Source organism: Oncorhynchus clarkii, chromosome 16, assembly GCF_045791955.1.
Source record: "Oncorhynchus clarkii lewisi isolate Uvic-CL-2024 chromosome 16, UVic_Ocla_1.0, whole genome shotgun sequence".
In the NCBI taxonomy this organism is placed as follows: domain Eukaryota; kingdom Metazoa; phylum Chordata; class Actinopteri; order Salmoniformes; family Salmonidae; genus Oncorhynchus; species Oncorhynchus clarkii.
Genome location: NC_092162.1, coordinates 13344482 through 13370971, shown reverse-complemented (window position 1 = coordinate 13370971; position 26490 = coordinate 13344482). Strand labels below are relative to the sequence as shown.

Sequence of the window (26490 nt, the reverse complement as noted above, 5' to 3'; positions counted from 1 at the left end):
ATGCCAGTAGCCATTGAAGGTGAGCATTTTCCCACTGAGGTCGGTTAAGATGCCGAACTGCAGTCAGGTCAAGACCCTGGGGAGGACGATGAGCAAGCAGATGAGCTTACCTGAGAGAGTTTCTGACAGTTTGTGCAGAAATTCTTCAATTGTGCCAACCAACAGTTTCATCAGTTGTCTAGGTGGCAGGTTTTAGACAATACCGCAGGTGAGGAAGCCGGATGTGGAGGTTCTGGGCTGGCATGGTACCACGTGGTCTGCAGTTGTGAGGCTGGTTGAACGTACTGCCAAATTCTCTAATACGACGTTGGAGGTGGCTTATGGTAGAGAAATGAACATTCAATTCTCTGGTAACTGCTCTGGTGGACATACCTGCAGTCAGCATACCAATTGCATGCTCCTTCAAAACTTAAGACATCTGTGGCATTGTGTTGTGTGACAAAACTGCACATTTTAGAGTGGCTTTTTATTGTCCCCAGCACAAAGTCACCTGTGCAATGATCATGCTGCTTAATCAGCTTCTTGATAATTCATTCACCTGACAGGTGTGGCGTATCTCGCCAAAAGAGAAATCTCCACTAACAGGGATGTAAACAAATTTGTGTACAATATGAAAGAAATAAACTTTTTGTGCGTATGGAAAAATCTGGGATATTTTATTTCAGCTCATGAAACCAACACATTACATGTTGCATTTATATTTTTGTTCCGTATATACTGTATAACCACAAAGACCCCCAATGCAATTGGTCTACTGATCATCATTTATTAGGGCCTTAAAACAATCATTTATTTAAAGAATCAGTGTGTATATGACCACATAAATGTTCATTACAAAGCACAGAGCATCCATTAAAAAGATTTGAAGTGCATAAGGTTCAAGGAATTCTGATTAACTTGTGCAAAGATAATATAATTATGTCAGAGGTTGGTTTGAACAATATACTAATGATGCATTCTGTGGGAAAATAGTTTTTTTTAAATTATTTTGAAATATAACACAAATACAGTTTAGAATACATAAAAATAGTCATGATATTTTTGGTTGAAAATACATTGGAAGACTTTGGTCTCTGTTTTTCTTGACATAAGAGCAAAATATGGCGTTTTCATTTGAATGGCTTCACAATTTTCATTGAAATGTAGTTCTGGAATGAGAGAAATTGTAATTAGGCAAGCATTAATCACATCAAAATGTAGGCAATCTGTCAGTTTGTTATTTCATTCATGTGAATTTCATTTAGCACAGTTTAATTGAACAGTATCCCCTCCCGCCTGTTCTTACCGGTAAAGAGTACAACAGGATTCCGACGAAGAGCAGCACTAGAATCAGTAGGATCAGTCCAATGAAAAGCCACTTGAATCTGCGCCACACAATGAACTTCATGGTCTTACAGGGGTTCGTGAACCAGAAGAAGGACGTGTCCGGACGCCTGTTGATGTTGGAAGAGAGGAGGAGACAGTTTAATATGGTCGATATCGGAGGTATACATCTCCGTTAGGCCTCTAAAAGGGTGAATATACACAGAAGAGTGGAAATCCTTACTTAGGGAAGTCAAGCTTTGGGTTCATGTTGGGTTCATCCCTGCCCTTCCCAGCAGGCTTTTCGTCCACTTCCTTCTCAGACACGATTTCCAGAGTCATCTCAACCTTCCCCTAAACATAACAGATGAATAAATCTGAATTAACCACACAATGTTTCACATATAGTCTGTAATTTGCAAAGTAGTAACCTTCTTTAGAGATACTAAACATGGTTGAATATAAGTTTACAGCTAAACCAGGTTGATTTATACACTCTTGATTTTGTCCGTTTAAAATGAATGACCTCTTAGCTGTACTCACACCAAGGACTTTCTTCCCATCCTGTTCAGTGACACATGGCCACCAGCCTCTGACAGACTTCTGAGCGAACAGCGAATTGGCCAGGTCGGATTTATGCGGTCGTGCATCCATCACCTCCTCCATCATACTCAGATTGCACGTCTTTGAAACCTTGGCCGGAGGGGTAAGTTTACGGAGATCCAGCTCTACCGTGCCTGTACAATGACCAGAAGACCATCTCAGGACCATGTGTTACAGCTGATTTGATCAGCTGGAGCAAAATTATCATATGGTAATTTTTGGTTGAAAAAAGTATTGTACGGTAATTCATAGTGCTAAAGAAATGTCTCACCCAGGTAATCATCCAATGAGAACTTGTCATTATCCCAAATTTGAACAATCAACTTGGGGGGTATCCTGAACTCTGTTTTGTCTAGACTCCAGAAGTGCTCCTGTTGAAAATAATAAGCAAGACTGACAAAATTGGCGGCAATGAAATGTACCTCAATTTTGTCTTACTACACTATTCCGTTTGTAATTGTTTCTCAAGCCTAAACACACCTTCTTGGAGACCAGACACAGCTGTTCAGCGGGCAGGTATTCAAAGCCAAAGACGAATCTCCAGTTGAAGTTGCCGTCCCCGTCCAGAGACCTGTAGTGGACGTCGGTCTTCTGCTTGTCCTCCTCCATACCTGGCATCCAGCTGGACCGACAGACTAACTGGTTAATTCATTTAGGTTTTCATGTGTTTGAACAAACCACAAGTGTGTTATATGCATGGCTGCCATGGTAATAGTCAGATCCTAATATCGCTTCAAAAAACATTTCAACACGGATACCCTTTGACGTAGATATCACTCATGCGCTCCCCAGTAATACTAGTTTCGTCCAGAATGACATCAGAGGTGTTCCAAACAACAGCTCGCAGGAAATACCTTTAAATGGAGACATGGTATTCATGAATAGAATAGAAGATTATAGACTAGATCACTTTGAAATACCAAATTGTGAAATGATTCTCCTTACTTCTTGGCCTTGCGTGGCACAATGTCGAAGGGAGGTCCGGGAAGGCCCATGTTTTTGGGGAAAACATCCACCCACATTTGAAGGCATCCCTATAAGTGAGGTGCAAATACAGTTAGTATCAGATATGGAGACATATTGAAGATAAAGAGGAAGACAACATGGATAGTGACCTGAGAAAGTTGGGGCTGGAAGCTGCTGAACAGTGTCCTTGTCTCCACGTGCTCAGGCACCAGTCCATGTGTTCTGAGCACGTGCAGAGAGATCCGTTCGTCGGCAGGACCCAAGTGCTGGTGGATCTCTTTGTTGGCCTCTAAATGTAGATGGTAAACGTGAGTTACCTCATATTTAGGGTCCATGTTTTTTTGCTGGTCAGGAAAAAAACACTACAGGCCCTACTCATGTCACACAAAACATACTCTGGTCCTCATGTCCCTAAAATGAAAGTTGAACGTTACGAAAAGTCCATTAAAAAAACAGCATATGAATTACCAAATTGAGCCAGGGTGTACTGAGTCCCACTGAATGACAGTGCTTTGCCATCATCTTCTAACCTGGGTGGAGGGACGCCTTTGAGGCGGGCCAGGTTCTGAAGGATCTGAGAGGGCTTCAGATGGTCACGCCATTGGTTGATTCCAGAGCTGTTTCATGAAGATCAACACAGCCAATCAATCAGAGTCCCCCATAATGATTATGGGCTCAATTAAATTAGAATGCCTATCTTTCTCATTCATTTCAGATTGAGGAATGTAGTTGCTATCTGGACCTACACAACAGATGGCATGACACTATGACTCATATCAACACCAAATTAAGAGTTCTGAAAATGTCTGACAAACGTAGATTTTTTTGACGTGAACTATGACATAAAATGTACAGCAGGAACAAGTCTCCTCACATGCAGTATGTCTGAGGCAGGCCACAGTAGGAGCCAAAACGTGACAGGAAGCGGTTCTCCAGGTCAATCACTGTCTCTCCCACTTTCTCATCGCGGGTCAGCAGATCATAGTCATACACTGAGATCTTCAGGTCTTTGTCTTGAGGCAGAAAACATGACATCTCAAACATTCTGCAAAAAGGAGGTGTGGTATAAGTGTAGAGTAGAATAATATAAATACAGTTTCAAGTTGTACTATGCAGAAATCGCTATGGCATTTCCTGGTTGCTACAACTCTAATAGTTTACCTAATTTCAGTTTATGTGACAAAATAAATATAGTATAGTGTAGAAAATCATTGTACCATCCAAACTGCTGTGGAAATATATTTTCCATTATCAGAAATATTGTTGTTTCAGCTGGGGTACAAAACCGAAAGTAAAAGACGCAAAAACAAAATTTAAGAATGGGAAGCATAGCCCACATAGAACATATCTACCGCTTCTTAGACTTGCTTTCAAGTAGAATGATAGATCTATAACTCACATTTCTATGTGAATTTGGTCAGATCGCCCAAAAAGTAAAATATTGCCACTTTAAATGAATGTGAGATTTTACCTTCCAAAAACAGGGTTGGTGGTATTTGGTAAGTAGTTATCTCGGTCCTCAATTGACTTCTTTCCCAGGGAAATCTTTATATAGGGATCACACTGTAAAGGAAAGGCACATTTAGAAAACAACATGTCATCATCAAGTATAGAAAAGTAGGTAAGAGAACAGCAACCTGGCAATGCACAGTGTGAGAGCTTAGAATTATAAGGTTATATAGAGCATGCAAGTTAAGCATTTCACTCCACTTGTGCATGTGACAATAAAACGTTGCAATTTTTGGCAAAACTGAGTTATTGACGTAACCTTTTTCTGTGCAACATTCTCCACCTATATGGTACTTTAAATACCCCAATTCATGTTGCTAAGTCAAAAAGTACAAAATGAGAATTGCTCACACCATTCAAACCAATGAGGGTTCGGAACTTTAAAGCCAATTATCTCAGAATCATCTTTTCGCAGATAGAATTCCAAGGTCACGGCGCTGGACTAACCTGACCGTTGTTGTCCTTGGGCTGCAGGTCGATGCCTCTGACCACATAGATCCTGACCAGGCACTCCTGAGGCACGCTTTCAGGCAGCTCACGGAACTGGCGAGGAGGAGGAGCCACACCCGGGTCGTCTGATAGAGGGTACACCTTAAAAGAGCCCTGAAAACACAGTCATCCGTCATCAGCCATCACTGACAGGTAGCGATGCCTTAACTCTACCACTAGAAAGGGATCGATAGCATGATTTATGACTGATGCATTCTATCTTGTTGAGCCAATGTGGTTATGCGTATGTATGGAGGCATGCACGAGCATGTATATGGAATCTGTGTAATAATAGTGAAACTGCTGTTCCACCTTGAATTCTCCAACGACGGATGGATCATCCTCCTCATCTTCATTCTTGCCTCTCTGCAGTTTGAAGGTGTTGCAGAAATCGGTGAGTTGTTTGAACTCAGGAACATTCTCCAGTTCCTTATCATACACCTGAAAACAGAGATGTAGACAATTATATTTCACATGAACATTTTATTGGTCACATGCACATGGTTAGCTGATGTTAATGCGAGTGTAGCAGAATTCTTGTAAAGGAAAGAAAAACTAAATGCCAACTAATTATTGGAGTTACTTCAGATGTATGCAGCACAGGTGTATTCTGTGTGAGACATCAAGACTTCACCTTCAAAGTGTCATATCCTTTCTGAAGGTAAGGACGGCACTTCTCATGATCTCCAATGGAAGCGTAGAATTTACTCCACCAATCAACTGTCTCCTTCTCCTAATGTAAAAAAAGTGAAGATAGTATTAAATTCAAGACCGTATGTCACAGAGTGCTTCTTATGTGATAGAGAGATGTATGTAAAGTTTCCATATCTCACCTTCTCTGCATGCTTTTAAGGAAGAAGGGGATGAAAGGAAAGATAAGTAAACAAGGTATCAAGTCAATGGGAGAACCTTAATTGCATTTCCTTGATTACACGCGTCCGCTCTCCTCGCCTCTTTCTCAAAACCCATTTGCGGAGAACGTCAGAGGGGAGGGACCTTGGACTTTCTCATCCAATGGGTTTTGTGAACGAAGCGAGGAAAGAGGAAGCAAGGATTCAAGGAAATGCAATTGAGATTCTCTGAATATCATGCCAGCCAGTGAATTTGTGTCACATGAATCATGTGAATCATTGGAATCATTTAAAACTGTTTCACATGCATGATCAATCTGGTAGATGGTATAAAATCTGTTGTGGAGTGAAGGGAAAATTCGGCATACTTATTTGATACAATGATTATACAGTTTGATGCAATGATCCCCGATTGTGATCCAATTTCACAATTGAATCATTATTGAATGAACTGTTAGTGCATGAGCTAAGATTGTCTAGAAAGTTGATAATTGATTAAAATGGTAATGGTATAATTTTCAGTTCTGTTATTTTAAGTAACATAACTTTAAATTATGATACACAATTTAAGATGTTCCCCTGATCAGTAATATCGGTTGCAAATTTGGAATATCGAAATGAGTAAGCAAGATGTGAGAAAGCAAAGTCAAAATAATATAACAAAATAATATAGTTTTAATGTTGTTTTTTTGCTTGGTTCTGAATAAGGTCAGACAGAGACGTCCGTTCTTTTGTTTAAACTCAAACGTTAAACTTTAAAAACAGGTTTAAAGTTGAATTTAATTATATCTCATTTTGATTTACTTCTTTTGGATGAATCACACATTTTGACTCTGCTCATACTCATTCCTTCAGTATCTGTCATTTCATCTCTCTATATAAACATGTATCAGAGAGGCTCCCTCAACCCTGCGGTGTCATTGTCCAGCCTGTAGAGTTGAACTACAGATGGCCATACATACAAGACGAGAAGTAGTGGTGGCCATTTTGTTGACTGCAGCTGACATGCTGTACACAAACTGCAAGTCAGAGTATCGACTATGAAATTCGGACTCTATTATTAGATGGAATAGATCTTAAAAGCTCCCATAAGAGAGCGTAACAAAATATGGTGAATTTGAGAGGGGATTCCTATTCGAATGCTAAAGTATACCTGAGCTTCAAGCAGAGGCCTCCTGTCTTCCATGTCAATTCTGGTGTCGTGAGGAAAAGCAGCCATCAAAGCCACTGACAAAGAGAGATATGCCATTTTTATCTCATATTTGTTGGGAAATTCAATTTCACCACAGGGTGGTATTATGCACGTGTAATAAGTAAGCGAGTCAGAGGAAGAGAATAGTTACTTTTGGATGACATGGATGACTTCTGGATGACGTAGGGGTCACAGCGAAACTCCTCCAGAGTGTCTATGGTACACTGTCCAACCACTGGCTTCCTGCCAAATGGCCTGTGGTCGATCACCTTCAGCACAATGGGAGGGGTGTACATCTCCTCTTTGGGAAGAAGCTGAGGATGAAGATATGACAATCTTGAACTCGATACGCTGAGTGAGAGAATGAGAGGATGCCTACACAAATGTAGCACAGATAGCCTAGTGGTTAGAGTGTGGGGCCAGTAACCGAAAGGTCGCCAATTTGAATCCCCGAGCCGACAATGTGAAATATCTGCTGATGTGCCCTTGAGCAAGGCAGTTAACCTAATTGCTCCAGCGTCGCTGTTGATAATGGATTACCCTGGCAATGATCCCCCCTCTCCGAGAGTGTCTCAGGGGGAGTTGGGATTTGCCAAAAACACATTTCCCTTTCACACGTGTATAATACACACGTGTAAAAGAGTGAAACAGGACAAATATAAGCACCCACCCATTGGCACGGTGTAAAAATGTAACAAAAGCCGCTCTTACCACTTTAAGGAAGAGGACAGATCCAGGAAAGTTGGGGCACTTCTTCATGTTCTTGATGACAGCAGACTGGACCATCTCCCCTCCACACTCTACCACAAGGCTAGGGGAGGCCACAGTGGCCAACTGGTAGGGCTTCATGTTGCGCAACCCCCAGGCCAGAATCTGAAACAAACACACACTGGGTAACAAAATACATACTGTGGAAAGTGGGAAATAGCAGGTACATTTCTGTGGGAAGTTATAACATTACTGAAGTATTGCAGTTTACCTCAATAGCCATGAGCTGCACCACAGGCCGTATCCCCTGAGGCACCATGTACAGATTCTCCGCCCTCTTGGGAGGGACCAGAGGGAGGTCCGTCTCGTTACCCTGGAGACACAGAGGGAGAGAGTTTTCACAATCCACATCACCCCTTTTCCTATAGGCCTACCCCACTAACTAATACTGCTACTCCTCCACATCCTCTTCTGCTGCTGCACCTTATCCTTCAGGATGAGCTCAGCAGCCACCAGCACCTCTCCAGCCCGCTGGTCCTTCTGTATGATGGGAGACCACAGCAGTTTGGGGGTCTGGTCCATGCCGGGGTTCAGTTTCACCAGGGGGACACACACGCTCCGGCCCAATAGCTCATCTTTCCCCTGGGGCAGAGTGCAACATGTTAACCACCAGAATGACAATCACGTTTAATAGGGCACTATATTGATAACTCTTAAAGCTACAGTATGGAACTTTCTGGACGACCTGACCCAAATTCACATTCTCGTTGAAAGCAAGTCTAAGAAGAGGGAGATCTATTCAATGTGCGCTATTTCTATACTTGCCGTTCTTAAGTTTCGTTTTTTGCGTCTTTTACTTTCGGTTTTGTATTATTATTATTTTTATTTTTTTAAATTCACAGTGGTTTAGATGGCACTATGATTCTCTACACTATACTTTCTTGTTTTGTCACACATTCAGAAATTAGGCGACCTATTAGGATTCTAGCAACCAGGAAATGGAGGAGCGATTTTTGCATAGTGCATCTTTAACCTGGGTGACTGAAGGGACTTTGATCACACCCACCACCTGGTCCTTGTCATAGAACTCCAGCACCACGTCAGGGGGATACTGGGCGATGTTCTGCGGGTCCCCGTAGATCTCCACATCCTGGAAGATCAGGGTCTGGTCCCACGTGGGGTTCAGGGTAGCTTTTATGGTCTCTGTGGTTTTACTCATGTGCAGGAAGGATACATGGGCATATGGATCTAGGACAAGATGGGAAAATGTTTTGTGTGTTAGATAATACGTCTACATTTTCATAATATGTCACATCGTGTCAACTTTCACTAAATCAAAACATGCTTTTGACAAGGAGACGTGCAGACCCGAGAAGCTGTCTTTGTCCATGGCAATAAGGTTCCTGGCCTGGTAAATGTAGACGCGGAGGTGGTAGAGGTGTGAGCCTAAAGAAAGAAAAACACCCACGGTTAAAGCCAGCATCACAAACAAAGAGAAAGATCCATGCCGACTATGTATAACTAAAGCACTCACTGTCAAACGAACAGGACACAGTAGGAGTATTGGCACCAAAGAGCTTGGAGGCATCAACCTCATCTTTTTTTTTCTCATCTACATCAACCCCCTGCAAAGACAATCAAGAATTCCTCCAAATGAATCAATAATGCATCTTACTCGACAACAGGGACGGACAACACATAGTGTCTTCATGCCAGGGAGAAGAGGAAACCAGCAGAAGCTGCAGCCCCTGTGGACCAGAGTTGTCCAGTTGCTCACCAGCGCCCCCTCCAGTTTGAATATGGCGGATGCCCCCAGGCGGCCAGCAGGGGCCATTTTCCTCCTCCAACGTCTGCGTCGGATCGTGTCGGCGGAACGCTCCTGTCTGTGGAACTTCCAGCCAATCAGAGAGGAGAACTCCCAGCCTTCTGGGTCTCCTGGGTCTCGCTTCTGAAAATGGGGGAAATATTTGACATCCACAACATTTGATTATCTCTCAAGACAAACTGTTTCCTACTGGCACGGTGCACTGACCTCAGTGGTTGTACCAGCAGCTGATGTTCTCTTCCTGGGCCTGAATACTCTCCTCCGTCGGTGGACGTGGTACATCTTCTCTGCTGGCACCCAAGACTTGGGTTTGTCATCTGGAGGGATGGTGATTCCATACTCCCAGCCTGCATTCAGAATAAATCCATTAGAAATGTATACACAATGCTTGAAAATACTACAGGTCATTCTTACAGAAGTCGATTGCATGAGGTGTAAATGAGGACAAGACACATTAGAAATCCCAATTTAAAGTCCCGTTTTCCACTGCAAGGGCAAGCAGTGTTGTAAAGATCAGTGTGAGAGCAGACCTTTCTCATCCACAGCCCTGTTTTCATCTACGGTCCACTCATCCCCCCAGCTCCAGCCTGCAGGACACTCGATTTCCTCTGGTGTGTGGGTCTTCTCCCCATTCTGCAAACACAACCAACAACGCCTGAGAAACCTGGACACCTTCTACCATGCTGAATAGGGGAATCTAAGCATTCATTGTACTAAATAATGATCCTGTTTTTATATCATTTTATTGCATCAACGCCAGAGGTATGAATACACATAGTCATGATTTTTGTAGAGACACTAAATGGTGTGTGTGTTTTTCCTAACCACATCAGTGTAGGGCTCAGTGGCAGGCTTCCACTCTCCCCCGGGGAAGCGAGTCTCATTCTGGAAGACTTCATCCATGAACTCAGTGTGTCCCGCATCTGCCTCTGTCAACAGACTGGTCCAGCCACACAGAAAGAGATTTTATTACACACTCAACACTCCTCACTAACGGGTGGTTGATGGAAGGAGAAAAATGCTAATAACCAGAGAACTGATAGCTGGGTCATGTTCATTATGAACCAAAGGGAAGAAAACAGACTGAAACAGGGATGGACAACCTAGACTTGCCCAATAAGAAAAGTATTTTTGTTTACCATTTCACTACAGTGTGCCCTACCTACTGAACATGACTGGTCTCTCCAGGGGAGAGTGAGGCAGAACCAGCCCATTTCCTTTGATTGTGATAAAGAGGGCTGATTATGTGTTTTTCTACAATGGTGAAATTGTAAACAAACCAGTCTTACCCCTTCTCTGGGTCTATGAACCAGTCTCCCTCCCACTCCCAGCCTCGCGGGGGAATGAAGTTCTCTTGTTTCAGCTTCAGCTTGCCAGTCACATCAGAGTATTTGTAGCGTAAACCCAGACCGGTAGTTCCCCACTTCCCCAGCATGTAGGCCTGATTCTCATACTGCCAAAGGGGAAAACACACAGGTCACTTCATTGGCCATTCATATACATTATACAACGATCTTCTCCATTACTATCAAGTTCAACACTCAAAAGGAAAAATGAGTCATTTTAATAGAAACTTACCAATTCAGCAAACACACTGAACGTCCCTTCTGAGAAATTGTTGAACTTTTTCTCGTCTGCAGACAGGCCCAGCCACATGTTGACTCTGATCTGGACTGGAACCTTCAGACCCTTGTTTTTATCCATAGGGTACTGCATGAAGACATTCCTGGTCCTGCCACAGAACTGTCCACAGGCCTGTTCGCTGTAGGTGGAGTAGAGCAGCTGGTAGGCTGGGATGCGGCTGTACGCCACTCTCTTCTCCCCCCTCAGCATCCAGATGATCACGTCAGGCATGCTGTTCTGGGGCTGGAGAGACACCATGTCAATTACTGTACATCCCCAGTTTTAATACATCAACACACAACTCTATATCTACCTTCAAGGGTAATTTAGAGGGCATTGTACATGAAAAGTGAAAAGAGACTAAAGCCAAAATATTTGGCCATTATAGTCTCTGATTATTGATAGCAGCTTGCCAAAACTATTTTTCATGGCCAGACAAACAGCTTGAACTCTGACCTACCTCCTCAGCGAGCTGCTTCAGTTTGTCCAGCCAGCCCTCAATGTCCCCCAGGGTATCCTTGATCTCAGTCGCCTCCTCTCTCATGCTCTTGGCCCCCTCCATGATGGTCTGCAGGGTGCTGTCACGTAGCTTCTTCATCTGGATGTCCAGGGAGGTCAGGTTTGAGTGGCCCTCCAGCTCTGGCACTTTCAAACTGGTATGATGGGGATTTGGTCAGATATGGGTAATTCCATAGTAACGGAACTACTCAAAAAAATGTACTTTAAAATGTATGCCGAACAAAAAACATTGATTTCAAAGTTTAACAAACCATACAACTCTATGCACAATGATTCAGTTGAACAATTTACACAGTAAATAAAACAAATTTAAAAACACATTGGTATGATGGGGATTGGGTTAGATACACATGCTGGGTTAGGAGTCATCATTTCTGTGTTTATGCTAGATCTTTGAAACTCAGATTATCCCAATGTTGACTAATTAAATTTACCTGCTGAGGTCCTCGATCACCTGATTTACCAGCCTCAGCCAGATCTCAGCCAGACGGTTTTCGGGGACTTTAGCCAAGATGGCCAACTTCATCGCAGTGATGTTAGATTGCTGAAAGGAGCAATAGACTACAATTTTACACTGTATTCATACATTGTAGGCATTCAAAATTGGTGCACAAATCTGCATCTCGTACCAGACGTTCAGCTATGTACAGAATGATGTTGACTGCATCCAAACGGTGACTGATGTCCTCCCAGAATGATGTAATGACAACCACTGGTTTGGCATTAGCCCAGGGCAGGTAATAGTAGTGGTTACCTGTTGAAAATAAACAAATTAGTCCAATTCAAAGATTCTTGTTGAGGTACCAAAAACCCAATTAATTTGGTTTCTAAGGTGGCTTGGGCCCTTACCATCAAACACAGCACAGCTGTACTGGGTAGTGGAGGCCAGTGGTTTACAGGTAGTGTCCAGCTTGTTGCCATAGTTGCCAATGCTGACCTCAAACTGGATTGGTTCGCCAGGTTCCTGAAGCATGCTGGCACTATGGAACACTACACACAAACAGTACTTCCTCCTGCGTTGGTATTTCTGATCAGAAGATAAAATGTTTAGTTTAGATAGAAAAAAAAAACTAAAATGTAGCATGTATTTTGTTTCTTGGAAATCTACACCAAAACAGGATATACCTGTAGGTAAAGGCTAAAGTTGTTTTTTTAAAGTAAAATGTATCAAGAGTAATTGGTGTATAGGTTACAGTAAGTACCTGGGCCACCAAGATGTCATCACTAGGGATCTCTTCTACAGTCTTGTCAGCCTTGCCTTCCAGTTTAGTTGACAGCTCAACCAGGATTCTTCCTCGATAGGCCACCCCTTCACCCTGTCAAAAATAAATGCATAGGTCATTTTCAATGTCAAGCTTAGAGATGGAGAGAAGTTTTAAATTCCCTTGCAGGACCTACTTTGCCATAGTTGAGCTCTTCGTAGGGGTCAGGAAGCCCAGTGAACTCTCTGGGACTCCCATACAGGTTGATATAGCAAGGCCCAAAGGCTGGCAGGAAACCCACCTCAGACTCCCCAGTCTTCCCTGTGGAGGAAATCATGTTTTTTTACTAATGTCTCGAAATGATGAGCTACTGTGGAGTTAGTTCTGCATGTCAGAAGCTGATGTCTTGGATGGAGAATGGTGAACATGGCACATAGGGCTAGCAAATCTTCAAAAACTACAGTTAGGGTATCTGCCCAGGCAAACTCACAGGAGTCATATGCAGTTTTGTGTGTTAGGTTACGCAAAGAATGTCAGCCTCACACAGCAACACAGAAATGCAACACATGCCGCAAATGAAGCAAAGGAGCTTGCTCTCCATCTTTGACACACACAAAAAAGGAGAGCAGTCAACTCTATAACAGCACAAACAAAGCATGCAAATGTAATCAAAAATGTATGACTGAATATCAAGGGTTAAAGGGAAAGCAAAATTGTTTTGCTGTAACCTTTTGAGTACCGAGGAAGGTCAACTATGAACTGATATGTGTGGTTACTTCATTCAAATATCCTATTATTGTACTCAAAGGGCTACAGAAATTAGTGGACCGGGCACAACTCACGGCATTCACACATTCTCAAAGTAACCTCCAATGCCGTAATCATGGTCTGGGGTCAAATTAGAACCATTCAAAATTCCTTTATCTCCATTCGAAATTCCTTGAAATGTCATGCTGGGCTAGAATCAGTGGAATTTACTAATGTGATGTATAAAATACTGCAACTTGTTAGAGATACTGGGCCAAAAGAAGACAGATTTTTGCACTGGACAATACTTTAACAATTCACCACATATCTATTCATTAATTGAACCTTCAAGTGATGGCGAGAACCCATATCCCGCATGTTTGTCTATACCAAGAGAAAAATAAAAGTGCATGTACTCTATATTAGACAGTTACAACTGAGTATAGAGATGAATAGAGTTCATCTGTTCATTTATCAACCAAAGTGAATGGACATAGTGTAATTATACAAAAAAAACACCATTATACTAGAAGCTACAATGACAATGGCATAGAAATCATATACTTGAGCTATAGATATTGTGAAAGGGAGAAAGACAGTGTGGTGTAGTGTAATTAATACGAGAACCGTACCTTGAACTTCGCCACCAGAGGATGCTATTTTGGCCAGATTCAAGTATATGGTGCCAATCGAGTCATTCCTCGTCAGGCGATCCCTGCATAAGAGGTGCAATATCAATATGACATTCACACCCACCAATGTGAATTAACTTCACTTTCATCACATTTAGGGGACACATTGTTTTCCTAATCTTTGACTTGCACCCATTTCCTACTATTCCCACTTTTCCCTGTCGCAACAGACTGAGGTTACAGAGGTGTTTCCCTGCCAACAGGATCCCAGCCTGGAACAGGGAGGGACTGCCTGTCTGACTCATACTATAGCACTGCCGGGTTCCTCCCAGGCCAAATAACAACTGACTGACCACACTCTGGAGATGCATACAGGCAGGTAGCAGGGAGCGAGCACTAAGGTACTGTAAGGGGGCTGAATACACACTATGTACATTCCTGAGGTATTTCTAACCCTTGTGACCAGGAAAAACTCCTGGCCCTTATTTGTGTAAAAACTGAGGAAGTGTGCATCTGAATACTGTAATAAAGCAGTGATGTGAGGCAGATTAAAACTGCCAGAGCTCAAATGGAGTGATTTAAATGGATACATAGAGTATGTCCATCATAAGGTTTCAGTAGAGGGAATGCTGTTGACTTACCAATCAAAGACGGTCAGTTTGATTCGTTCACACATGGAGGGGAACTGCAAAAAGATTTTACAGGATCATCGTTTTGAATCACAATTTACCAAAGCAGAAATCCAGTGCATTAGATTGTTTTTGTTTTTTTTGTTTTTTTACCTTGACCTGAAGATTCAGCATTTGGTTCCATTCTGGGTTGGCATTCTTCTCAATGACTTGGGTGCACAGCTTCAACAATAAACATTCACATATCAACTTCACTGCACAACTATTTCCATAATAAACAAATCCTCCCCTTGATTCGAATTTTAGGTGGAGAGAAATGTGAATACCCTTTTGCCAGCGAAGTGAGCCTCGACAAAAGGATCCACTAGATTCTTCTTGTCCCCATCCACTCCAAACATCCCCTTCAATGACTGGATAAAGGCATCATCCACTATGGTGAAAAACACACAGGTTAAAGGAGCAGTTCACTATTTCAACCTGAAGTTAGATGGTTCCTCACCCTGTAAGTTCTCTATGGCAGTTTCTCCTGGCCCATAGACTTTCAGGGTGAGGAACCATCTAACACCACGTAGTAAAATAGTGAACAACTATTTTAACTTTGATGTATTTACTTGCATCTTGAAACAATCTTACTTGAAAGGTACAGATTGAGACACTTCTAAATGAATAGCTAGTTTGGATGCGCACCTATCTTTAGCGTAGAGAGAAAGCACTTGAGAGTTAGGCTGAAGAGTCTTCAAGCGTAAAAAGTCAACCACAACATCAGCGGCAGAACAAGTCAACCACAACATCAGCGGCAGAACAAGCCAACCACAACATCAGCAGCAGCACAAGCCAACCACAACATCAGCAGCAGCACAAGCCAACCACAACATCAGCAGCAGAACAAGCCAACCACAACATCAGCAGCAGAACAAGCCAACCACAACATCAGCAGCAGAACAAATCAACCACAACATCAGCAGCAGAACAAGCCAACCACAACATCAGCAGCAGAACAAGCCAACCACAACATCAGCAGCAGAACAAGCCAACCACAACATCAGCAGCAGAACAAGCCAGCCACAACATCAGCAGCAGAAAAAGCCAACCACAACATCAGCAGCAGAACAAGCCAACCACAACATCAGCAGCAGAAAAAGCCAACCACAACATCAGCAGCAGAACAAGCCAACCACAACATCAGCAGCAGAACAAATCAACCACAACATCAGCAGCAGAACAAGCCAACCACAACATCAGCAGCAGAACAAATCAACCACAACATCAGCAGCAGAAAAAGCCAACCACAACATCAGCAGCAGAACAAGCCAACCACAACATCAGCAGCAGAACAAATCAACCACAACAGCAGCAACATAACAAGCCAACCACAACATCAGCAGCAGAACAAGCCAACCACAACATCAGCAGCAGAACAAGCCAACCACAACATCAGCAGCAGAACAAATCAACCACAACATCAGCAGCAGAACAAGTCAACCACAACATCAGCAGCAGAAAAAGCCAACCACAACATCAGCAGCAGAACAAGCCAACCACAACATCAGCAGCAGAACAAATCAACCACAACAGCAGCAACATAACAAGCCAACCACAACAGCAGCAACATAACATTATATATACACGAGTGGCATACTCTGGGGAATGTCCTCGGCCCGGAACACTTTGAGAGACAGGGTGACCCATCGCAGTGTAACCCCTGCTGGCAGCAGCAGGTTACTCTCTATGTCATCCTGGTCATCATTAATGTCCCTCTTCTCTACCTGCAGAAGCCACACACTGTTGTCACACTTCACTATGATAGGCACAGATGTTATTTTCCAAGTACACTACCAGTCAAAAGCTTTAGATCACCTACTCATTCAAGGGTTTTTCTTTACTTTTACTATTGTCTATATTGTAGAATAATAGTGAAGACATCAAAACTATGAAATAACACATACGGAATCATGTATAAACCAAAAAAGTGTGTATGTATTTTAATAGCCACCCTTTGCCTTGATGACAGCTTTGACAACTCTTGGCATTCTCTCAACCAGCTTCATGAGGTAGTCACGTGGAATGCATTTCAATTAACAGGTGTGACCAGCAAAGTACCTCCCTACTTAAAAAAGTCAATTTGTGTCATTTATTTTGTTCTTAATGCGTTTGAGCCAATCAGTTGTGTTGTGATAAGGTAGGGTATACAGAACATCAGCATTGACCAAGAACAGCTCAGATAAGCAAAGAGAAATGACAGTGCATCATTTTTTTTTTTTTTCGTGGTATCCAATTGTTGTAGTAGCTACTATCTTGTCTCATCGCTACAACTCCCGTACGGGCTCGGGAGAGACGAAGGTTGGAAGTCATGCGTCCTCCGATACACAACCCAACCAGCCGCACTGCTTCTTAACACAGCGCGCACCAATGTGTCGGAGGCTACACCGTGCACCTGGCAACCTTGGTTAGCGCGCACTGCGCCCGGCCTGCCACAGGAGTCGCTGGTGCGCGATGAGACAAGGACAGCCCTACCGACCAAGCCCTCCCTAACCCAGACGACGCTAGGCCAATTGTGCGTCGCCCCACGGACCTCCCGGTCGCGGCCGGTTACGACAGAGCCTGGGCGCGAACCCAGGGACTCTGATGGCACAGCTGGCGCTGCAGTACAGCGCCCTTAACCACTGCGCCACCCGGGAGGCACGACAGTCCATCATTACTTTAAGACATGAAGGTCAGTCAATACGGAACATTTCAAGAACTTTGAAAGGGTCTTCAAGTGCAGTCGCAAAAACCACCAAGCTCTATGATGAAACTGGCTCTCAGGAGGACCGCCACAGGAAAGGAAGACCCAGAGTTACCTCTGCTGAAGAGGATAAGTTCATTACAGTTACCAGCCTCAGAAATTGCAGGCCAAATAAATCCTTCTCAGAGTTCAAGTAACACACATCTCAACATCAACTGTTCAGAAGAGACTGTGGGAATCAGGCCTTCATGGTTGAATTGCTGCAAATAAACCACTACTAAAGGACACCAATAAGAAGAAAAGACTTGCTTGGGTCAAGAAACACGAGCAATGGACATCAGACCGGTGGAAATGTGTCCTTTGGTCTGGAGTCGAAATTTGAGATTTTTGGTTCCAACAGCCGTGTCTTTGTGAGAAGCGGTGTGGGTGAACGGATGATCTCTGCATGTGTGGTTCCCACAGTAAAGCATGGAGGAGGAGGTGTTATGGTGTGGGAGTACTTTGCTGGTGACACTGTCTGATTTATTAGAATTCAAGGCACACAACCAACATGGCTACCACAGCATTCTGCAGTGATACGCCATCCCATCTGGTTTGGGCTTAGTGAGACTATCATTTGTTTTTCAACAGGACAATGACCCAACACACCTCCAGGCTGTGTAAGAACTATTTTACCAAGAAGGAGAGTGATGGAGTGCTGCATCAGATGACCTGGCCTCCAAAATCACCCAACATCAACCCAATTGAGATGGTTTGGGATGAGTCGGACCACAGAGTGAAGGTAAGGGAGCCAACAAGTGCTCAGCATATGTGGGAACTCATTCAAGACTCTTGAAGCTGGTTGAGAGAATGCCAACAGTGTGCAAATCTGTCATCAAGGCAAAGGGTGGCTATTTGAAGAATCTCAAATATAAAATATATTTTGATTTATTTAACACTTTTTTGGTTACTACATGATTCCATATGTTACTTTTTGATGTCTTCACTATTATTCTACAATGCAGAAAATAGTAAAAATAAAGAAAAACCCTTAGGTGTTCTAAAACTTTTGACCGGTAGCGTACATGTGACCTGACAAGGAGATTTATTTAGCTCTGACAAGTCATAATACAGGAATGGGTTCATCCAGATCATTAAGATGCTCCAAATTAGCATTCAGTTACGAATCATGCCAACAGAAACCGTGAGAGGTAACCCCAACTACTACTGTACCAGTGATTCGTCTCCCGCCCCAACGATGAACATGCTGACTTTAAGGTATCCTCTGGCGCCCGAACTGGATTCATCAGGGTCATTCAGGAGGAGCCACTTCCTCATTACAGAGTGAGCTATGAGACAGACCGAGACAGACAGCCACATGCACAACATTTACCCCATTGAGGAAATGGATAACAGACACAGTGTATGCAAATACGGGAGTTGTAGTGATGAGACAAGATAGTAGCTACTAAACAATTGGATACCACGAAATTGGGGAGGAAAAGTTCACAACATTTTTTTTTTTAAATACTGTGCAAGGCACCACAAACATACCTGGTTCATCATAGATGAAGCCAACATCAACCTGTGGGAAGCAAAGGAAGATGGGAAATACCTCAGACTGATAAAATGCATAAGTCAAGAGTAATGGAATGTAAAGTTAGACACTTTGGTCATTAATCCTTGAATGTTTTTTAGTAAGAGGTGGAAGAGAAAGATGGAGTACCTTGAACTCCCCCATGAGACTGTCAGCTCTCAGAGAGAAGGAGTCGTACACCTACAGAAGGAGAGCGCTCTTTATTAGAGTGAGAATGAAATGCAATACATAGTACTACCTGACTGTTCAGATCAGTTAGTTCCATATTACTAACATTGAGTTCAACTTACCCGAATGCTGACATATTGATCAAATAGGTCCGATGGTAACATGTTGACGTTGTAAAAGAACATCTGTAAAGAGAAAAAGGAATCTGGGTGGTTTAATGAGAAAAGCAAATCCACATTAAGCTTCAGGACAAATCCACTGCAGTCATATCTCAAGAAAGAATTCCCCATTTGCTAAGCACACATGGACTTAGTCAAATTAAGTTAAATCAATAGGCCTCCTTTTACCTCATCAAAGAAGGGATTGTTTCCCCGCTTGATCCTTGTTCTGTGAGTCTGTCCACAAACATTCACCTTCACAACAGGTTTGATGTTATTCCCAGGGAGCTGTCGTCCCTCTAATATCCTGACCCGGATCTGACGGCAAGAGATAATGAGAAAAGGGAGTCAAAACAATGTCAAATCATAATTCATGACATACTTCTGATTAGATAGATGCTAGAATTCCAGAATGCCAGAATTCACCTGAAAGTCCTGAGGTTTATTGGCCAGGGGACGGTTCAATTTCCTGTTTTTCTTGACCGGTCCTTGGTTAGGGTTCCCAGGCTGACCAGGGGCAGAGGGACTCTGTCCTGCATCAGCGATGTCCTCATCCCCCTCTTCACCTCTACCTTCCATTGCAAACACACACAGCACAACCTCAACCACAGTCACCAGGTAAAGTACAATTAACAGCACAAAGATTAGTTGTTGCCTTTAGTAACAGCTAATACAAGTATCCAAATAAACACATAGGCCTTTCATAATCCTTCCCCTGTCAATGTCACATGGTCGATAGGAAAACAAAGCAAAAAGCCAATCTTTCCCTGATGTTTATTTCTTATTTTGAGGATTAACACAAGTATACCAGACAGCTCTATTTCACAATCAGTTTGTTTACCAACTCATAGAAGTAGTATAAGAAGGAAAATTACTACTTCAAAATGGAGATGGCCTAAATGGCACAGCCAGTGCTCTCACAGGCACCATAATGGAACAGATACAATGAGTCGTCTATCTAAGTCTATGAGAACATATGACGTACCAGAATCCCCTGCAGCATCTCCTGCCTGTGGGTCATTTGGATTTGGAGTGGCATTGGCTGGAGGATCATAATGAATAACAAGGCTCACCGTGGCCTGGAAGGTAAATAATTGGTGGAATAAATCAATCATCTCATTAAAATGTGCTGATATCAAAATTCAAAACGGAAAATTGCATGAGAAGTTTGGTGCTCATGTGGTTTTTGTAGTTAAGCTAATACAATGTAATGAATTAAAATGGGATAATGATATTGCAGCTGTTTCAATTTCAGCTGATTGTATGATTGTTTTGCCCATATCCCTGGTAGCTGGTGAGTAGCTGCACTCTCTATTAGTACATACTGAACAACTTACCCCAGTAGCCTGTCCCTTTTCATTGACAAGAGCCAGATCTTTACATGGAAAGGATTTGACTTGACCAGTTGCAAGGTCTTTCAGTGAGATTTTTGCAGAGCCGAGAAACCTGCAAAACAAGGCTAGACTTCAGATATGGCTAGATGTAAAAACAAATACAACATTCCTACTGTCACGTGTGCTTTTTTTTGGGGGGGGGGGTTCATGTTCCGTGTTTTGGTTCATGTTCCGTTTATTTATTAAAACACTCACTCCCTGTACTTGCTTCCCAACTCTCAGCGCACATCGTTACACCTACTATACAAAGGTGCGGTATGAACACAGGGAAATTCTGTTTGATAATGTCTCTTTGATTGAACTTCAGGTGCATGTAAGAAATGAAAATACTGCAACAATATCCTTATCACTAGAGTCCTTAAGAGTGGCTATTTGGCCACTAGCCAAATGAAACAACTACAGTGTCTATAGAACGTTTACAACTCCCTTGTATTTCTTCACATTTTATTGTGTTACAAAGTGGGATTCAAATTGATTTTTTTTGTCAATGATCTAGACAAAACACTCTAATGTCAAAGTTAACTTTTTCTTTTTTAAGAGTAATGAAAAATAAAATGGCAATATAACTTGTTGAGATAAGTTTTCACCCCCTTGAGTCAATAGATGGTAGAAACACCTTTGGCAGCGATTACAGCTGTGAGTCTTCTTGGGTAAGTCTCATAAGCGCTTTGCACAGCTGTATTGTGCAATATATTCGCCCATTATTTTCAAAATTCTTTAAGCTCTGTCATGGTGTTGGGGATCATGGTTAAGACAGCCATTTAAGTCTTGCCAAAGATGTTCAAGCAGATTTAAGTCAAAACTGTAATTTGGCCGCTCAGGAATATTCACTGTTTTCTTGGCAAGCAACTCCAGCGTAGGTTTGGCCTTGTATTGTAGGTTATTGTCCTGCTGTAAGGCATTTAGGCCATGAAGTATATCCCTTTACTGTTGCACTTTTACTTTAGTGCCTTGTTGCATACATATGCATGTTTTTGAATATTTTCATTGTTTTCACTCTGTCTTACAGTTCATTATTGTGGAGTCACTGCAATGTTGTTGATCCATCCTCCATTTTCTACTATCACAGCCATTGAACTCTGTAGCTGTTTTAAAATCACCATTCAGAAAGATGGCTTGATGGCTCAGATCAGAAGGATGGCTGCATCTTTGATGTGTCTGGGTGGTTTAATACATAATCCACAGCATAACTATGAACTTGATATGCTTCAAGATATATTCAATGTCTGATTTGTTATTGTTACCAATCCACCAATCACTGCCCTTCTTTATGAGGCTTTCAAAAAGCTCCCTGTTCTTTTTACTAATTTCAATACTTGACTGAGGGACCTTAAAGATGTTGTATGGGGGACAGAGGAAGGGGTACTCATTCAAAAATCATGTCAAGCCGTATTATTTCAGACAGAGTGAGTCCATGTAACTTATGTGATTTGTTGAGCCAAATTTTACTTCTGAAAAATGTACCCTTTCCTAAACAACAGGGCTGAATACTTATGCAACATCTATATTTTAGTTATTACATTTTTAGGAATTTGTTAAAATGTGTAGAATTTTCTTTTCACTTTGACATCATGGAGTATTTTGTGTAGATCAAAGACAAAAAAAAAAGACAATTAAATATATTTCAATCCCACTTTCTAACGCAACAAAATGTGAAAGAGGTTCAAAGGGATGTAAGACTTTCGATAGGCCCTGTATGAGAGTGCTGACCAGAAAGATCTTTGACACTATCAAATATGGAAGCATGGAGATTGTGATACATTAGGCTACTGACTCTAGCCATCATCGTAAATAAGAATTTGTTCTTAATTGACTCACCTGGGTAAATAAAGGTTAAATAAATAAAATACAACTTCTTTATTTGAGAATAGAGATTACATCTAGTCATGAGTGCGGTGAGCAGATGAGGAAGGAAAAGCCTTCTGTATACTCAGTGACATCACCGTGAGCAAGGCACAGGGGTGGCCTCCTCCCAAAGTTAACAAACCCACCCAGTCAAACACACCCACAAAGAACAGGGACCTGGCATCACACACGAGCAATCAAATAGAGATTTCATCAGAGGAGGCCGGTGAGAGGAGCTAAAGGAGGATGGGCTCGTTGTAAAGACTGGAATGGAATGGGTGTAACGGTATCAAACAAATGGAAACCACGTTTGACTCCGTTCCATGAACTCCACTCCAGCCATTACAATGACCCGTCCTCCTATAGCTCCTCCCACCAGCCCAACCTGGAGAGCGAAGCTAGTATATAATTTGACATAACTTGCCTTACCACATCGCGTACGAACAAATTATGTTGGGAAGCAGGTAAATTAGGGGTTAAGAGCATTGGGCAAATAACTGAAAGGTTGCTGGTTTTTTCTCAATGTGCCCTTGAGCAAGGCACTTAACCCTAATCGCTCCTGTAAGTCGCTCTGGATAAGAGCGTCTGCTAAGTTACTAATATGTGAAATGTAATGTTACAACTTTTCCAAGGATTTGAACCTTTACCCTCCTGTCAGGAATAATGTCCATACAGATCCAGGTGGGTATTGTTAATAATGTCCTTTCTCTCTTTGTTTATTTGATCATTTATCTCTACTGGTCACTCTGCTCATGGGGAATATTACATCTCCCAGGCAGTGTTTAGACAAATCTCTTCTACATCTGGGAGGCTGAAACAGGAATTCTCTGGAGAGTGACTATCAAACTGGAATCCAGGATAATAAATCAGAGGATGTTCCATCCTTTCCTTGTGACAATAGTAACATTTCTGTTATATTAACAAAACAACCCCCCCGCAATACCTTCAGTCAAAAAAAGATTTGTGGACAATAGGGCTGGGTTAGTGAGTCAGTGAGCAGAATAGCAGAATATGTTGGTTCTTGTCTGTTGCTAGGGTAACGCAGTTAGTAACAGACCAGTGGTGAAACTCTCTGCAATGTTATTATTGTCTGGATTACAATGCCAGCCTCTCATGACGTTATTTTCATTTCTCCCTGACTGGTGTATGTCTGTCAGCCTGACGTTCTCAGGTCATGAAATGCAGACAGGTGCGCCGTCAGAACTCGATCTGCTATTACCAAAGTGTGGAGTCCTTCCACCCACTGCCCATCATTTTCGCCAGCAGCCTTCCTATGTCAACCACAGTGGAAGTTTCCTTGTCGCAGCCATGTAATTTATGTTGCCCTGTTACATAGCATGAGTAATCGGGTATGTCAACACATAATGACATTGGCCACCATAAAGTCAGGATTTGTGACAAAGATATATTATTTGTGTGACTCTATTTGTAGGGACCATTAGAGGAATTCCTGCCCATATCTAATAAATCTAGAACCACAAGGTTAAACTTTTCTATCCCAAGTTGCTAGGGTTACAAAGTATCATAACAGACCCTGGAAAGCTAAGTGAGAGGAGAGTCCCTACACCCCCCCACCACTAGTGTCAGACTAGGCTAACTCGATGGAAAGCGTTACTCGCAACACATGGCCTGCACTGATGCATGCATATACCTGACAAAACTGGAAAATCATAACCCTGATTCCAACTGTGCTGAGCTGCAGAATGTAGCTAATCTGTATTACATGCAAAGAATTATACTTGCAGAAGCTTTTATCCAAAGTGACTTACACGTGCACACATTTGAAGTGTCCAGGGAATCAAACTCACTACTCTGCTGTAGAAAGCACCATTCTCTACCAACTGAGCTACAGAGGACCACAGACGTGGATTCACAGACATGATCATTTTACTGAATTAATCTCACTAAAACCTGGATATTCTGTAACACGTGTGTTGTCTTCATAACATACAAGGCTTTGACGATTTTAACTGGCAAAACCTTAGAAACTTTTTTTTCTGTGGTTACGTTTCCAGATTGTCACCATATGTCTTTCCCTCTGTGAATGGAAAATACGCTACCACAACATTTAAACGTTGGTCTCTATCCATAGTGGCCTGAGCTCTCACGACTGCTTCGTCCTAACTGAATACAATATTTCCCTGTCAACAAGTGCCATCCAGCTCATCCCAACAGAACAAACAGGTATTCATTGTTGCCTGAGGCGGATCACCTCCCCCACTCACTGCGTACAAGTCTAAGCCTGGCAACTAGGGTGTGGGAGTTACATGTTAAGCCAACAATGTGGTCTCCTGAAAGAGTGGTTATGCTAACCTACTTTCCCATTAACATTATCCCTGGAATCCATTGTGCCAGCCCTGATCTGTCTGTCATTATTTAACCATTTCGAGACTGCAGTTCTCTTTCCCTTTGGGGTTAATTTGCAGGAGGTTGTTAATCTAATGACTACCTTCAGTAATATTGAACAGATTAAGTCAGAGATTTTGTAAGAAGTCCTGCCTCTTCTTGTAACCACGTTGGAGACTAGACAGTTCTTTGCAACTTCATTTAGAGGACAATCTCTGCTCTGTTTAAATGGTGAGGCAACCTGGGTTTCTCGCTTTCCTAAATCCCACTATTAGTGCTGGTGTGTTAGGATGAAGTGTATGTCTGGGCCACTTACTTATCTTTTCCAATAGTTTCGTAGTCTTTCACAATCACATCAATGTAAGAGGAGGAATCAAGCACAGAACCCTTCAAATCAAACTCAAGGACCTGTAATCAAACATGACATTTCTTAATTATAAATCAGGGGCACTGCCACCCCCAAGGGGTTGAGGTACACATGACACTAATTATATTATTAAGCCTATTAGAGAATGACAATATTATACAGAAGCCTACAATATCACACACACACACTATCAGGGTTGTAACTATTTCAAGTGTTTCAAGTCTTCTTTTGGCAATGCAACTTTCCCAAGGACAAATAGTCTGAACAGGAAACAAAGTACTTACTTCATTCCAAACTGGGTTGACTTCACTGTCAATTGTTTTGGTTTTCTTCTTTTCATCTGAAAGTTAAATTTGTTTTATTTAAAAAAAAACTTATTTCAGTCACCTTTCACACTTGCTAAGAATTCATTAAATTCCTAACAACTTCTAATTTACAGGGTAGAGTGGATGTCAATGCAGTCATTATGATAACTCGGGTAATATTGAATAGACACATTCATCAGTTTAGGTCCAGTGAAAAGTTATTGCCTACTTCAAAGGACTACATCCTGATTCAGCCCATCAATAGGTTACACCATCATCCTTCTGCATCTGACAACCTGTGTTCTTTCTCAATTAATAAACATGTTGTTATGACTACTGCCTTTTCTGCTACTGGGATGGAGACATCAAAGTAGCCCATCAGAGTTGTGTATCAAGATACAGAAAGAGAATCTTTGGGACATAAAAAGCAAGTGCACTTCCTTACCTTTAAAAATAATATTTGCTATAGGATCCGGAGTACTTCCAAGTTTACTTTTAGGCAGACCTTTCGCAGATTCTACCACAACCCGCAACATTATGATTGTCACTAACAGGAATCAGTATTGCTCTGTAATGACTATAAAAAACGAATCGCGTGCAGCACCATCACCTCCCCATCACTAAAGCCAACTGCATCATTTGAGGAAATAGCTCCCGTGTTAAATTTAGGAAAATAAGGGTGGGTGTGGATTTCTTTGACAATGGTAATGTGCTGCCATCCTGTGTATGTGTTGACAGAGGATGACAGAGGGAAAGAGTGGTTCAGTGAAAGTTGGATAAGATGGTAGATAGTTGACTAATTGCATGCT

At 42.2% G+C, this 26490-nt stretch overlaps 1 protein-coding gene across 3 annotated transcripts; it reads right to left on the bottom strand.

Moving 5' to 3' along the window:
- Positions 1-625: 625 nt before the first annotated feature.
- LOC139367997 (myoferlin-like) lies at positions 626-26318 on the bottom strand. Of its 3 annotated transcripts, XM_071106462.1 has the most exons (53): positions 26127-26317; positions 25661-25716; positions 25326-25417; positions 20762-20870; positions 20410-20503; positions 19851-19996; positions 19614-19742; positions 19389-19451; positions 19228-19278; positions 19056-19086; positions 18735-18850; positions 16437-16563; positions 15124-15227; positions 14951-15019; positions 14810-14853; positions 14169-14251; positions 12986-13110; positions 12790-12903; positions 12437-12614; positions 12217-12341; positions 12022-12131; positions 11529-11721; positions 11024-11311; positions 10735-10898; positions 10271-10385; positions 9976-10078; positions 9653-9792; positions 9398-9568; positions 9155-9245; positions 8989-9066; positions 8687-8868; positions 8104-8262; positions 7892-7993; positions 7624-7785; positions 7064-7226; positions 6874-6947; positions 6683-6739; positions 5703-5714; positions 5504-5602; positions 5182-5310; positions 4828-4983; positions 4343-4434; positions 3746-3916; positions 3340-3488; positions 3021-3160; positions 2851-2939; positions 2664-2759; positions 2386-2527; positions 2177-2276; positions 1846-2039; positions 1547-1656; positions 1286-1433; positions 871-1148 (listed from the first exon to the last, which is right to left on the bottom strand). In XM_071106462.1, the coding sequence occupies exons 1-53, from the start codon at positions 26215-26217 to the stop codon at positions 1110-1112; spliced, it is 6165 nt and encodes a 2054-aa protein (XP_070962563.1). In that variant the 5' UTR covers positions 26218-26317; the 3' UTR covers positions 871-1109. The 3 variants fall into 3 exon arrangements, with proteins under 3 accessions (XP_070962562.1, XP_070962563.1, XP_070962561.1); XM_071106460.1 differs by lacking the exon at positions 6683-6739; XM_071106461.1 differs by lacking the exons at positions 5703-5714; positions 6683-6739 and having other exon boundaries at positions 626-1148; positions 26127-26318.
- Between the last annotated feature and the right edge of the window lie 172 nt (positions 26319-26490).